The 12956-nt window shown below is 41.3% G+C and overlaps 1 protein-coding gene across 12 annotated transcripts in view; it reads left to right on the top strand.

The window, feature by feature from the left end:
- Positions 1–12956, top strand: part of rbfox3a (RNA binding fox-1 homolog 3a) — a 1467330-nt gene that overhangs the window by 1014918 nt on the left and 439456 nt on the right. The window contains exon 1 of one of the 12 annotated variants that reach the window (XM_033611790.2): positions 7295–7884. The exons of the other annotated variants lie outside the window; for them this stretch is intronic. Coding sequence (XP_033467681.1) covers positions 7759–7884 — 126 coding nt within the window. The 5' untranslated portion in view covers positions 7295–7758. Of the gene's footprint in view, positions 1–7294; positions 7885–12956 lie in introns of those variants that run through there. 12 annotated transcript variants of the gene reach the window in all.

The following is a 12956-nucleotide window of genomic DNA, read 5'->3' as shown; positions in this document are numbered from 1 at the left end:
TTAGGATCATGTCTGATTTGTCACAGTTGAGTTTAAGAAAGTTTGCTTGCATCCAGGATTTAATTTCGGAGAGACAGTTTGACAGGGTGGAGTGGGTTGAATGGGTGATGGATTTAGTGGAGATGTATAGCTGGATATCGTCAGCGTAGCAGTGAAAACAGAGACCATGACGATGGATGATTTGACCAAGGGGGAGGAGGTAGAGAATGAAGAGGAGAGGACCAAGCACCGAACCCTGGGGGACACCTTGGGACAGAGGGGCAGTTGAGGAGGAGCAGTTGTTGATGAAGATGAATTGTTTTCTGTCAGTGAGATAGGAATGTAGCCAGGTGAGGACATTGTCAGTGATGTTGAGGAGGGTTTGCAGGCGGGAGAGTAGGATGGAGTGGTTGATGGTGTCAAAGGCAGCGGTGAGATCAAGGAGGATGAGGATGGAGAGTAGGCCGGAGTCTGAGGAGAGGAGGAGGTTGTTTGTGACTTTAAGGAGGGCAGTTTTGGTGCTGTGTTGTGTGCGGAATCCAGATTGAAATTGTTCGAAGAGGTCATTATTGTTGAGGTGGGATTTGATTTGTGAGGCGACGACACGTTCAAGGATTTTTGAGAAGAATGGGAGGTTGGAAATGGGCCAGAAATTGCTCATGATGTCAGGGTTGAGACCAGGTTTTTTAATGATGGGGGTGACTGCAGCCAGTTTGAGAGAAGGAGGGGCAGAGGCAGAGCTGAGGGAGGAGTTGACAATTTTGGAGACAAGCGGGGAGATGGTGGGGAAGCAGTGCTTAACGATGGCGGATGGGATGGGATCTAGCATGCAGGTGGAAGTTTTCATGGTTGAAATGATTTTAGACAGCTCAGCTGGGGAGACAGGTGCGAATTTGGAGAGGGGCAGGGTGATAAGATGGGTGGAGGGGGGTGAGGAGGGTGTGGGGGTGTGGGGGGTGGTTAGAGAACTGTGGATGGTGTTAATTTTGGTTTGGAAAAATGAGAGGAAGGAATTGCATTTTTCAACGGTGAATGAGTTTGAAATATTGTCACTGGGATTAAGGAGTTTGTTTACAGTGGAAAAAAGAGCCTTTTGGTTATTGGAGCCGGTGTGAATGAGGTTGGATTAGTAGGTAGAGCAGGCAGTATTGAGGGCGGCTTTGTACTGTCGGAGGTGGTCTGTGTAGGCTTGGCGATGAACTGTTAAACCGGTCTTTTTATGCTGTCTTTCGAGCTGACGCTTGTGGGATTTCATTGGCGGAGTTTGGGGGTGTACCAGGGGGCTGAGTGTGTGAATGAGACAGATTTGGTTTTGATGGGGGCCAGTTGATCGAGACAGGAAGAGAGAGTGTTGTTGTAGTAGTTGACAAGCTCACTGGGGTCATCAGACAGCGGGGGAGGGAAGGTAGACAGAGTGTTGGAAAGAGAAGCTGAGAAATCTTGAGGGGAGATGGATTTGAGGTTTCTGAATAATATTATGCGTTTGTCCTTGGGGAGGGGGGTGGGGAGATGAATGTCCAAGATGACAGCCAAGTGGTCGGAGATGTGGAGATTGATGTTGGAGAGTTGTTGGATGGTGAGACCGGTGAAGCAGACTAAGTCCAAAGTGTGGCCATGATTGTGAGTGGGGAAGTTGACATGTTGAGTGAGATTGAGGCAGTCCAGTAGATCAAGAAATTCAGAGGCATGTTTGCAGTTAATGTTGTCAATGTGGTAGTTGAAGTCGCCGAGGAGAAGAACAGAAGGTGAGATGGCTGAGAGCTGTGTGACAAAATCAGAGAAATCAGAGAGGAAAGATGGATTGGGCTTGGGAGGGCGGTAAATAACAGCAGTGACCAGGGGAGTGGGGCCGGGGAGTTTAAAAGCAATGTGTTCGAACGACTGAAAGGAGGGAGTGAATCTGATGGTGATTGTTAGGTCTCTCTTATGGACTGAGGCCACGCCGCCGCCTCTTCCAGTGAGACGGGGCTGGTCAATATATATGTATCCGGAGGGGGTGGCTTGGTTGAGTGAAAAATAGTCCAGATGGTTGTGCCAGGTTTCCGTGATGCAGAGGAAGTCTAGGTTGCTGTCAGTAATGAATTCATTTAAGATGAGTGCTTTGTTGTTGAGTGAACGGATGTTTAGCAGTGCCAGTTTGAGGAAATGCTGCTGTGCGATTGGCTGTGAGGAATGGGGGAGTTGGCGGAGGTTGGGGTTGGACCGTTTGACGTGTTTTGTTGAGAGGTTACATTTGTTCACAGAGTTGGACCTGTTATAGGGACGGAGGGGTCTGACTGAGATGATAGACTGAATGGGGAGAGCAGCAGCAGGTGGGGACAGTGACAGAGCAGCAGCAGGAGGGGAGAGTGACAGCTCGGGCCTGTAGGAGGAGCTGTGGCAGGAGGAGGTACCCAGAGATGACACCAGAGAGCAAGACGGTGTGTGGGTAAACATCAGTCAGTGACGTGGGTAGCTTTGCACAGCGTGGTGTAAACTGGCTGGTAATAATAATAATAATAATACTTAATGACAGCATTTTTTTGAATTTTTGATTTCACTGGGAACTTAAGCGGGAGAGGAATTTAATAGGATCATGGAGGTACATCAGAATAGATTTTTTTTTCATATTAAAACCTCATTAGAAGTCAGTTTTCGATGTAATGTAGCACTCGGTATAGTTTGGAGAAGATTTTGATATAAAATCCAATATACATAATATACACATGAGCACACACACTCAGTAAACTCAAAACATTGGCTAATATCTTTAGATAATGAAACATAACAGCTAGATTGGAGATTAGATTGCCATTCAATCAGCCTCTGTGTGTGTGTGTGTGTGTGTGTGTGTGTGTAGCTACACTGTCAGATAATTGTAATCATGAAGTAAATGAAGAGAGATGAAACAAAATGTAGCAGTATTGACACACATATTCCTTCTGTGTAGTGTTGAAATAGAAGCTGATCTTTGGGTTTGAGTGCCTCCTGCCTTTACCTCCAGGCTTTTTTTCAGTTGTTACAGTTTTTGCAATTGCTTACACACTAAAATTAAAAATAATACACTGTCACTGAAACTCAGATTTGCACAACTATATGCACATTCTCAGCCTCACACTTCCTGCAAAACAGTCTACACACCTCTCTACATAAGACACATCATTCAGAACTGAAAGCTTGTGTTAATTGCATAACACTGCCACTGAAACACCACACTCAATTAGCAATCACCTGAACTCAGAATGCACATGTGACGACACACGTAACCAATCAGATCACAGAGAAGTCAGAGCTTCAACACCATAAACAGGTATCAGGTTTGCCCTTTGGTGTGCTCAACAATGGATGACAATTTTGGAGAAAGAGTTTGAGGAAGAAGTGTTTGAGTAAGAGAAGGACGATGAAGAGGAGAAAGAGGCGGCGGTAGAAAAGAGGTGCTGTGGCCGGATGCACATCAGAGACAGGATGGACAATAATCACAATACTTTATACTGTATTTTCTTTATGTTCATGTCATCTTCAGTTCAGTACAACACATTGTCATTCTGACCTCGTCACATGTCCATGTTTGGTCACGGACTTTCCGCATCGAGATATGACGTGCAAGGTACCCTGGGTGCGTTAATTGTTGACATTAACTTCTGCCTGATACATGCATTGTCTGTTTTCAAAATACACTTCTGTTTTCACAGGAAATGTACAGTTTGCATACAATCTCTTTCAAAATAAACGCACTTGATTTTTTTTTTCAACAACAAATGCATGTGGTCATGTTTTACCTACACATGCACATGCTTGGTTTTAGTAAACAAGAACAGGGTTTGGCTTTACAATCTTAAGAGAAATTAACACCAGCCTCCCGGGTGAAAGTTGATGGTTGTCGGACCATATGAATATCTGTTACAGAGCATTAGTTAAACACAGTTTGTTTCAGCAGAGGATACAATGCATTTATCTATTTAATGAACTCCACTTTGGCTAAACTCACAGTCCAGCACAGTCATCCTGTAAACCTCTGGTTGATACTGCAACATTGTCAAAGTTGTTACCTATTTTGGCAAAAATCGCACTGATAAGTAAAATGAGAAAATGTTAGACTGTCTTCTGGAGCTGCAATGATGAAAACAGTGCACAAATTACTACAAAAAAGGTAACAAGGCATTCTTGTTTTTCTTCCTCCTCCTCCTTCCCCTCTTCTCTGTTCTTCATGGTGTTCCATTTTTCCACCCACACTGTAGAGGTCACCTGAGGCCTTTACATGCTCTGACACATGATTGGACTGTTTTACCAACTGAGTTTAAACAGATGAGACATGACTGAGACTAGTTGGTGATTAAGGTGTGTCATTTCCAAGGCCAGTGTTCTCCAGGCAAAAAAGTGTGCTAAATTATACAGTTTATGCTTAGAGTTTTGCAAAGAGATGATTCGGAACTTCTGTTTGAGTGAAAACAGTGAAATTGTGCTCAGAGTTGAGCAGTCTGGAGTTTTGTTGTTAAGACATGAGCTTCAAGTTTTCAGCGTTGTGAGTGCATGTATAGTTTCAGTTTGTGTGTGTGTGTGCGCAGTGGAGAAAAACTGTAAAATACTGATTAACTGTTTCTTAGGAAGTTGTCTTCATTCATGATTCATTTTTTTACATGCCTGTGGCCTCTTTGATCCAAACACAGAGGGTCTTTTATAGCTAAATACAGATTGATTGCTGGTTGAAGAGTTGTAGGCTAATGCAAATAATTTCCATTAGCTGTGGATAGGTCCAGTTAAATTAAGGGTGTCTGAGCAATTGAGGAAAACAGTAACCTCACCTCTAAAACTCACTCAAACCACCAAGACTTTTCATATGGGTCTCAAAATAAGCTTGTTGGACCATATCACGGGCAACAGTTCTCCCTCAGCATACACAGTCACTCCTAACACACTGACCTAAAACACACTAATGAGCATTACAGAAATGATAAACTCTTTAATATTTGAATGTTTTTTTTACATAAAACAGTAGTTCTTTATAGAATAAGAATATGAACTTTTCACTTTATTGACTGTATTAAAGTATATGTAACAAGAATGCAACAATTTGCTTCATATCTAATTTTTTCTTAATCTTTTTCTGTATCAAAACAAAACAAACAAACAAAAAACAAGCAAAATAAACCGAAATTAAAAAAACTGAAATTCTGAGGTGCAATAATAATTACATTAAAAAGAAAAGTCTGAAGCCATCCTCTTTTGTGTGTTTGGTAACAGCATCATCATCATCATCATCATCACCACCAACAACAACAACAAAAACAACAAAAACGAACAAAAAAACAAATATCTGAAATTCCAGGGCTGCAATAATACTTACATAAAAATCTGAAGCCAGCCCTTTTGTGTGTTTGGTAACAGCATCATCATAATTATCATCTTCATCTTCATCATCATCAACAACAACAACAATGACAGAAAAAATTGCAGTCTGCTGTGTTTAGAATCATTTCTATTTCTTTTTGTTGAAAGTATTTTGCTAAGATTTTCCATAGCTTTCAATATGGTTTCAATATGGCCGATGTGTGTTAGCATTTATAAAACATGCTTCATTTATTTAGTGACAAGAGTATGAATGAGAAAAGTATTCATGGATTTTGGAGAATGAGGTCACTAAATGCATTGTGAGCAATTGTGATGAAAAAACGATTCCCAGTTTGGCCCACAGAGACTTCTGTTTCTCTGGCTGTGTGAAGAGGTTTGACAGTGTAATTTCAGTCTGGACTAGTGCATGTAAGCAATCAGAAAAATAAAAAACAAATCTGTAATCAGTGTTGTTGTGAGGATGATCCTTACATTATTTTTTGGACTGAAGTAATACTTTTGCAATGACAATAATTCGGTCTTTCATTTGCTCAGTTATGTGCTTTTCCCTGTTTTGGATGATCACTCTTTTCTAGAAAACACACTGGAAATCACAATAATGTAAGGAAATAACCAAAAGAGGCTGAAAAGCTAAGAGAGGCCATTGCTGAAATGATTGTATACAGATAGATGGGTGGATTTCTGTGTGGAGATCCATATTTGTACGAGGAGGTGTGTTCAAATAGGTTTTAATGTGTGCATTCGTGTGCTTTCTTCCCTCATATAGTAATCTGAGTTTAACTCCATAAAGGTCACAGATTTTCCATGCCTTTATATTTTTTTCATCCATTTCATTTTGTTGATTTTCGTATTTTTGCCTCTTTTTTATTTTACCACTTTTATCAACGATGTGTTTAATAGGATAAATTGGTATCTTTGAACTCAGTAATGAAAGCTAGAGTAATATATTATCAAAATAGATTACTCGACCTGATGTGTATTTGTGTGTGTGTGTGTGTGTGTGTGTGCGTGCGTGTTTGAGAGAGAGAATTAGGATAAAAAAGTAGAAGATGGAGCTGTAGAATAAACAGTGCTCTGTGCCTTTCTCTTTTTTCCTCTCCATCCCTCCGCTTCCTCTCTCCCTCCCTCCCTGTCGGTGGAGGAGATGTGTGAAACTGATTTCCCTCCACTAGCGCCAGATTAAACTAAATCATTTAGTCAGTGTTGTAGTACATCAAACAACAGATATTAACGCCAAAATATAAATAAACCGCTGCTCGCCTTCCCCCCCCTCCGAGGCCCCACAGAAGGAGAAAAAGAAGGGAGAAGGAGTGGGGGGGTAGGGGGTTGTATATTTTACTGTATCTCATTATTCAGCCATTAGCTCTGTTCTTTCTAGGGAAATGCTATGCTTAAAGAAAATATCCTCCCTACAGCCGAGCTATAAATTAAATTAAGCCGTTGCATCAGCTCTGTGATTTTTTTTTCAAAAGCGTTAAACATGCGCTGTTTCCGTCCTTAATTGTTTCTCAAATAAAATGGAATAATTTTGGGGGTGGCGAGTGTTCCACCTTGCAATAATGCCTACTTTTCATGCAAACCATTTGAGAGTAAGATGTGTGCATGGCAGAAGCAAACAAAAATCTGTGTATCTGGGAGACTCTGAGGGGAGCAGGGTTGTCATTTATTTTAGTTTTCTGTTGGCAAAGCAGCAGCAGCACCATGGCTGTTACTATTATGAGTTAGTGACGAGTCTGTCCTGAACCTCTCGGAAAAAGGTTAACAGCATGGATCAGCTGCTCTCACACACTCTTTCTCTCCGGATCTATCTCTCTCTCAGACTTGCCCATTTGATGTTAGAATACCCCAGAGACCCCCCGCTACCTCCCTCCTCCTCCTCCTCCTCCTCCCACTCCCAGCCACTCCTTTCTTCTCAAACCCCTCCCTCCCAGCCCCTCTCCTTTTCTCCAATCGCTGCCTCTCTTTCCTCAAGGACCTCCCGAGCCTCCTCATGCCCCGCCTCCTCTCCCTACACTCCTTTCTTTCCCTCCTCCATCCCTCCTTCTCACCCTCCCCTCCGTACCCATTTGCGTGGCTTGGCTTCTCCACCTCTTCCTCAAAGTAAACAGAGGAGAGAAGGACAGAATCATCACTTTGCCCGTCTGCACACATTCCGCCATACACTCTCACACAGCATCCGTCCGACGCCTCAGCTTCTTTGAGTGTGTTGGCAGCTGTAGTGTGTGTGTGTCTGCGCAGGCATCCCTCGTCTGCATCCACTTAAGTATTAACTGTGTGACTGCTCTCGCTGCCGCTGACAGAAGTAAGGAAAGGAGGTGTGAAGAAGTAAAGGCAGACAGAGAGAGAGAGAGAGGGAGAGACAGAGAGAGAGAGAGAGTGGTCCAGAGAGGTTGAGAGGTGAGAGGACAGACAGAGCGGAGCTCCGGTAAATAGAGTTGTAACTCAGTCTCTATGAGTAAGGTGTCCCGTCTCCACATGCTTTGCTCTATGGCGAACTCCGGCTGTGTGCTACTGTCCGGGTCCGGGATGTTACCCCATTCTCTGCAATGCCCCCCTGCTTTCCTCTATCTGCCCCAGGTAAGAAAGCACCCATCATCCCCCCCCCCCCCCCCCCCTCAACTAACATCGCTTTTCTCCTCTATTTTTTCTTCTTTCTTTTCCTCCAGGCTTTCACACTCTCTACTTTTACATCTTTTTCTCTTCTCATTTTTCTTATTTCCCTATCCCTCCACAATTACTTCCCGAACATGTCTTCTTTTTTGCTTATTTGTGTTGATGTCCATTTTTTCCCTTTCTCACTCTTGAAGTACAGGTTGATATTTTTGGAAACTTTCATCACACTTCTCTGTGTAACTTGCTGCCTGTAAACACTCTTCATCATGTGCCTTCCCTCATCACACTCAGTAGCGATGAACTGATTAACACATGGACCCCCTGTGTGTGAGTGTGTGTGTGTGTGTGTGTGTGTGTGTGTCTGAGTGAGTGTTCAGTGGGCAGCAGAACAGGGACAGATGTCGGCTCAGAGCTGAATCAGACAATAGAACCAAACGACTAGCTGGAGTGGCTGCATGCCTGTCATTCAGATGGCTGTGTTTCTATTAATTGTGCCTGTCTTTTTTTTTACTTCTCGTCACTCCTCGTGCCTCGCTGTTTGTTTACTGTAAAAGTACTCAATTGACACTGCATCGGTCAATTGCCATGTTACACGCCAGCACATTTAACCATGCCTCTGTGGAGGTGTGTTTGTGTGTGCCCGGTTTTACTACTGGCAGCATGTGCAGTGGCAGGCGGTCCCCCCTTTTCTCTAGACAGTTTGTTATTGCGGCCGTATAAAATATGATAAGACTGGGGAGAGCTGCCATGTAAAATATTAGCGGGCTGCAGTGAGCTAACCTGCCACGTCCAGACCCCAAATAGCCGCCACACATCACCTTTACAGGGTGACCCAGACCACCCGCCTGCTGGCAACACACAGACACACACACACACACACGCACGCGTGCTAGCACACATGCAGACACAGAACATGCACCAGCTGGGATCCACAAATACACACTTGCGCGCTCCATGCGGCAACACAAACACCAAGGGTCCTCAGGGAAGCAGTCTGTTAGTTGCTCGTAGTGTGTGTGTGTGTGTGTGTGTGTGTGTGTGTTCCTCTATTTGCTTTCACTGCTTATAACACGCATGGGAAAACCCCATAACATAACCACAATTGTACTACTTTGCCACTTAATTTACATTTTTTTTATATAGAATAAAAAAAGTGTTTTTAAAAGAGAAGAGACTTGCCAACTCATGTCAAAATAAGAGTATTCCAGCAGTGGAGGGAGGGATGGGCTTTGAGATAGTAATGTCTGTATAGATGAAAGCTCTTTACACTGCAGATTTTCCTTAGTTTACATGCTTCCTCTTCTTTTTTAATGAAACGGCCAAAGGTGAACGTGTTGTCATGTTTTTCTTACACCGCTGTTGATTTTCAAGTTAGTTTTCAGCGTGTTCCTCTTTTTCTCCATTTCCTGAGAACAGTCAGGCTTCTTGTTGCATCGTCAGCCAAACGGACAGTAAAAAGCTCCCAAACTCCACAAAGCTTTTTACACCGTTTATACCCACAACCGGGCACACAGTGTAGACAGTGAGCAATACACCGATGTATGAAATGAGACGACAGTATCATGGGGAGGTATGGGGATGTGTCATCTAAGAGTGAACTTTTAATGCTTTTTACACCAGCATTAGTTTTCTGATGTCTCATGTGTGGTGAGTGATGTGCAGACTACTGCTGATAGAGATTCATTTTTCATCAAACATTTACTGGAGTCCTCCCATAACATGACAGATTCTTGAAGGTCAACAATTAGCTTTTTACTGTTTTTCATACCTGCAAGGTTCCCACACATTTTCATGGAAAAGTCAACACATTTCCATAACTTTTCAAGGATCCATAATTGAAAAAAATAATCTTACTCTACTTGCCCAGCAAGGGTGTAGGTTTTATTTCAACACATTAAACGGGGAGTCCTCAGCCAGAAAATGTTAGCATCAAACACTTTTATTCCTGTATTGTGGTGAATTGTTACACACTTATTTGTGCATTTTCTGCATCTGTTTATGGACTTTCATTTAGTGAAAAATCAGATTCACACTCTTGTCAAATATATATTTTAGCTAGCTGTCATACATGAATGGAGAGATGGACAAAAATGAAGAAAATTATGGTAAACAAAATGTCACACATCAGCACATATTAGAGCAGCATTACATTCACAGTTTTTAGAAAATATATTTGCTGTCATCTTACATTATGTGGAAGGTTATCCTTGAAAGATTACTGTAACAACTTCATTACACACAACATTCCATGACTTTTTCAAATCTTTCAATGATTTTTATGGATTCCATGACTTTTCCTCACTGCAAATTTATTCAAGAAAGTTACAATATGCAACTGCAATATTTCACAATAAATTACATAACTATCACTTCAAAGGCTACAACTGTGATATTTGACCATATTCAGAATGTTGTTGTGAAATTCATGCAGGTAAATATAGTAATTTTATAGGAGCATATTGCTAATCACAGTAATGTAATGAGCTTTAACTGTGAGGTTACAGTTGAATATAGTAAGTTTACAGGAGCATACTGCTAATCACAGTGATATGCAGGTATAACTACTGTGAGATCACAGTATACAGCTGTCATTTCACAACAATTTACTTTAAAAATTTTAAAATTTTCCATGACTGTGGGAACCCTATATCTGATATTTTTTCAGAAGAAGCTCTCTGGCATGGAGCGGCATGCTTCTATACAGCAGCTTGTAGAGCACCGTCCTGCCTCAGAGGCAGGCACATGCAGAGGGGGAGGCTGAGGGTGCTTCAGCACCTGCCCTTTGCACCTTGGTGTCCAAAGTGCCCTTTGTATTTTCTGCTTTGTTTTACTTTTTTTGTGAAGGACTGCCTGTGGCCCTTATTAAGAAGAACATTTAACAACTAATAATAAATTAGCTATAGATAAACTGACACAGTTAAGCTCGAGGCCGCTTGGATTTTGATGCTTGTCTATTCTTGGCGTTGCTGTATGGGTGCTTTGAGAGGCCAAAAAGGACAAAGAAAGACCTGTATTTAAGAAATAATTTCTCACATTTGCTATACCAAGTAAAATCACATTGTTTTGCACAGTATATGAAATCCACTTATAATTTAACGTTATTCTACTAGTTTTTTTCTTTAAAATATCATCAAATATTCATGTTTGAGCTTTCATAAAAATGGTTCATTGTTCAACTAAAGATTCCCCTAAAATCCAGTTTCTATTTCTGAAGAGTACATATGCTTTTACTGTACAGTTTTTAAGCAACCAACGGGAAAATCATCTCAAATTACATTGTAGCACATTCAGAATTCCCTCATATTTGATCTATTAATAAAATAACAAACATGTTAATATAGTATATGACATTTTATAGTATTCATGTTCACGATGACCCTGACTATGTCCATGTCAAATTTTATGAAATTTTAATGTACAGTTTTTGAGAAATGTAAAGGGTAACTCATCTCAAATGACATAACACATTTATAATTTCATTGTATTTATTTACCATAGAACAATGATATGGTATGATGCATATTACATTTTGTTTGAATATGGGTTGCTGTTGTTCAGCAGGTTAAATTTAATTCATGTATGGCAATTAATATTGTTTCATGTGCACCTTTTTAATTTTGAATACCTGCAGACCTCTGAAGGTCTCTGCACAGCCCTGCTTAAAGACCTGCTAAAGAAATGTGAATAGTCCTCAGAATGAATCATGAATTAAGTGTAAAAACTTTTTTTCTGTGTGTGTGTGTGTGTGTGTGTGTGTGTGTGGTTTAAGTTGTATTTTTTTAGACATTTTACAGTGAAGAGGGAGACAGGTAACATGAGGGAAGAAGCTCTCACATGTAGCCGCAGTCACTGCCTGGCATCAAATCAGGGACATTGCAGTAATATGGTAAATGCTGAAAGCCCTGTGATGTAGTAGAGCTAATATTTTTTGTAGCATATAAGTATGCAGACATGTTTTAATGGTGGATTATCCAAACAAAATGAAATTTCTGAATGAATGGGGCGAAAGATATAGAACAAGATACATCCACTCTTGTTGGCTTCACTGAAGGATTTTAAAGTCTGTAATGACATTGAACAGCCCGTATTGGTCAAGCAAGACTTCTGACAAAGTGGTGTGCTTTTGACTCTGACACTGTTTAAACCCACAGTAGGATCCCACTATTCATCTGCCTGCTTCTCCTCCATCTATCCATTTGAACAGACAACATGGATCACAGCTACCCCCCACCCCACCCCTGATACATTCATGTATTGGATTTCCATTCTCTCTCTCTTCTTTTATCCTCCCCTTTGTCTGTCTTTCCATTTTTTTCCCAAGGCATTGCCTTGAAAAAAAAGAAGCTTCTTCTAAAGTCAATACCATGTGCTAAATCTGCTTGTGCAAGCTTCTCTGTTCTCCCTAGGGAGGGAGGGAAGGAGGGGTTGGAGGGGGGAATCTTTACCAAGGCTCACCTAATAGTTAAACACTTCCTGTCTAGTGGTTGTAATACACTGAGGAACGTGGAGAAAGAAACCCCCCCACTGCTTGCTTCATTCTGTGCTCCATTCCTTTCATGTCCCACTTGACTGTATTCTCAGTGTTTTCTCATTTGTTTCTCCATCTCATGTATTATTTGTTTCATGGGGTAATATAGTGTGCACTACTTTGTAGCTTTGCTGGTGCGCACAATTAACCATGTTCAAACCCACAATATTTTTTACAGTAGTAATGATTTTTATCATACATCTACATGTCTGTTTTTATCTCATACCCCTTTGGACCTCCATGGGTAGAGATCATTGCTTACATGATCCTGTCTAAACATATCTAAAATAAAAACCACAACAGATTAAGCATTCATTCTTTTTGCAGCAGAAAGCTAAGGCTTCTGTCTTTCCTGTCATCATGTCATGACCTTACGTTACCTTACCTTACATGCTGTGCAAATGTGGTATTTCACTGTATTTACGCCAGTATTTACTTGTAATGGCATCAGGTGGTCTGTTTGGATAATCCTGTATATTTTTATATGTCAGTCTAAAAAGGTTGTAAT

Source organism: Epinephelus lanceolatus, chromosome 21 (assembly GCF_041903045.1).
Source record: "Epinephelus lanceolatus isolate andai-2023 chromosome 21, ASM4190304v1, whole genome shotgun sequence".
In the NCBI taxonomy this organism is placed as follows: Eukaryota; Metazoa; Chordata; class Actinopteri; order Perciformes; family Serranidae; genus Epinephelus; species Epinephelus lanceolatus.
Note: the sequence above shows the minus strand (reverse complement) of the source record. Positions and strands in the feature narration are given on the sequence as shown.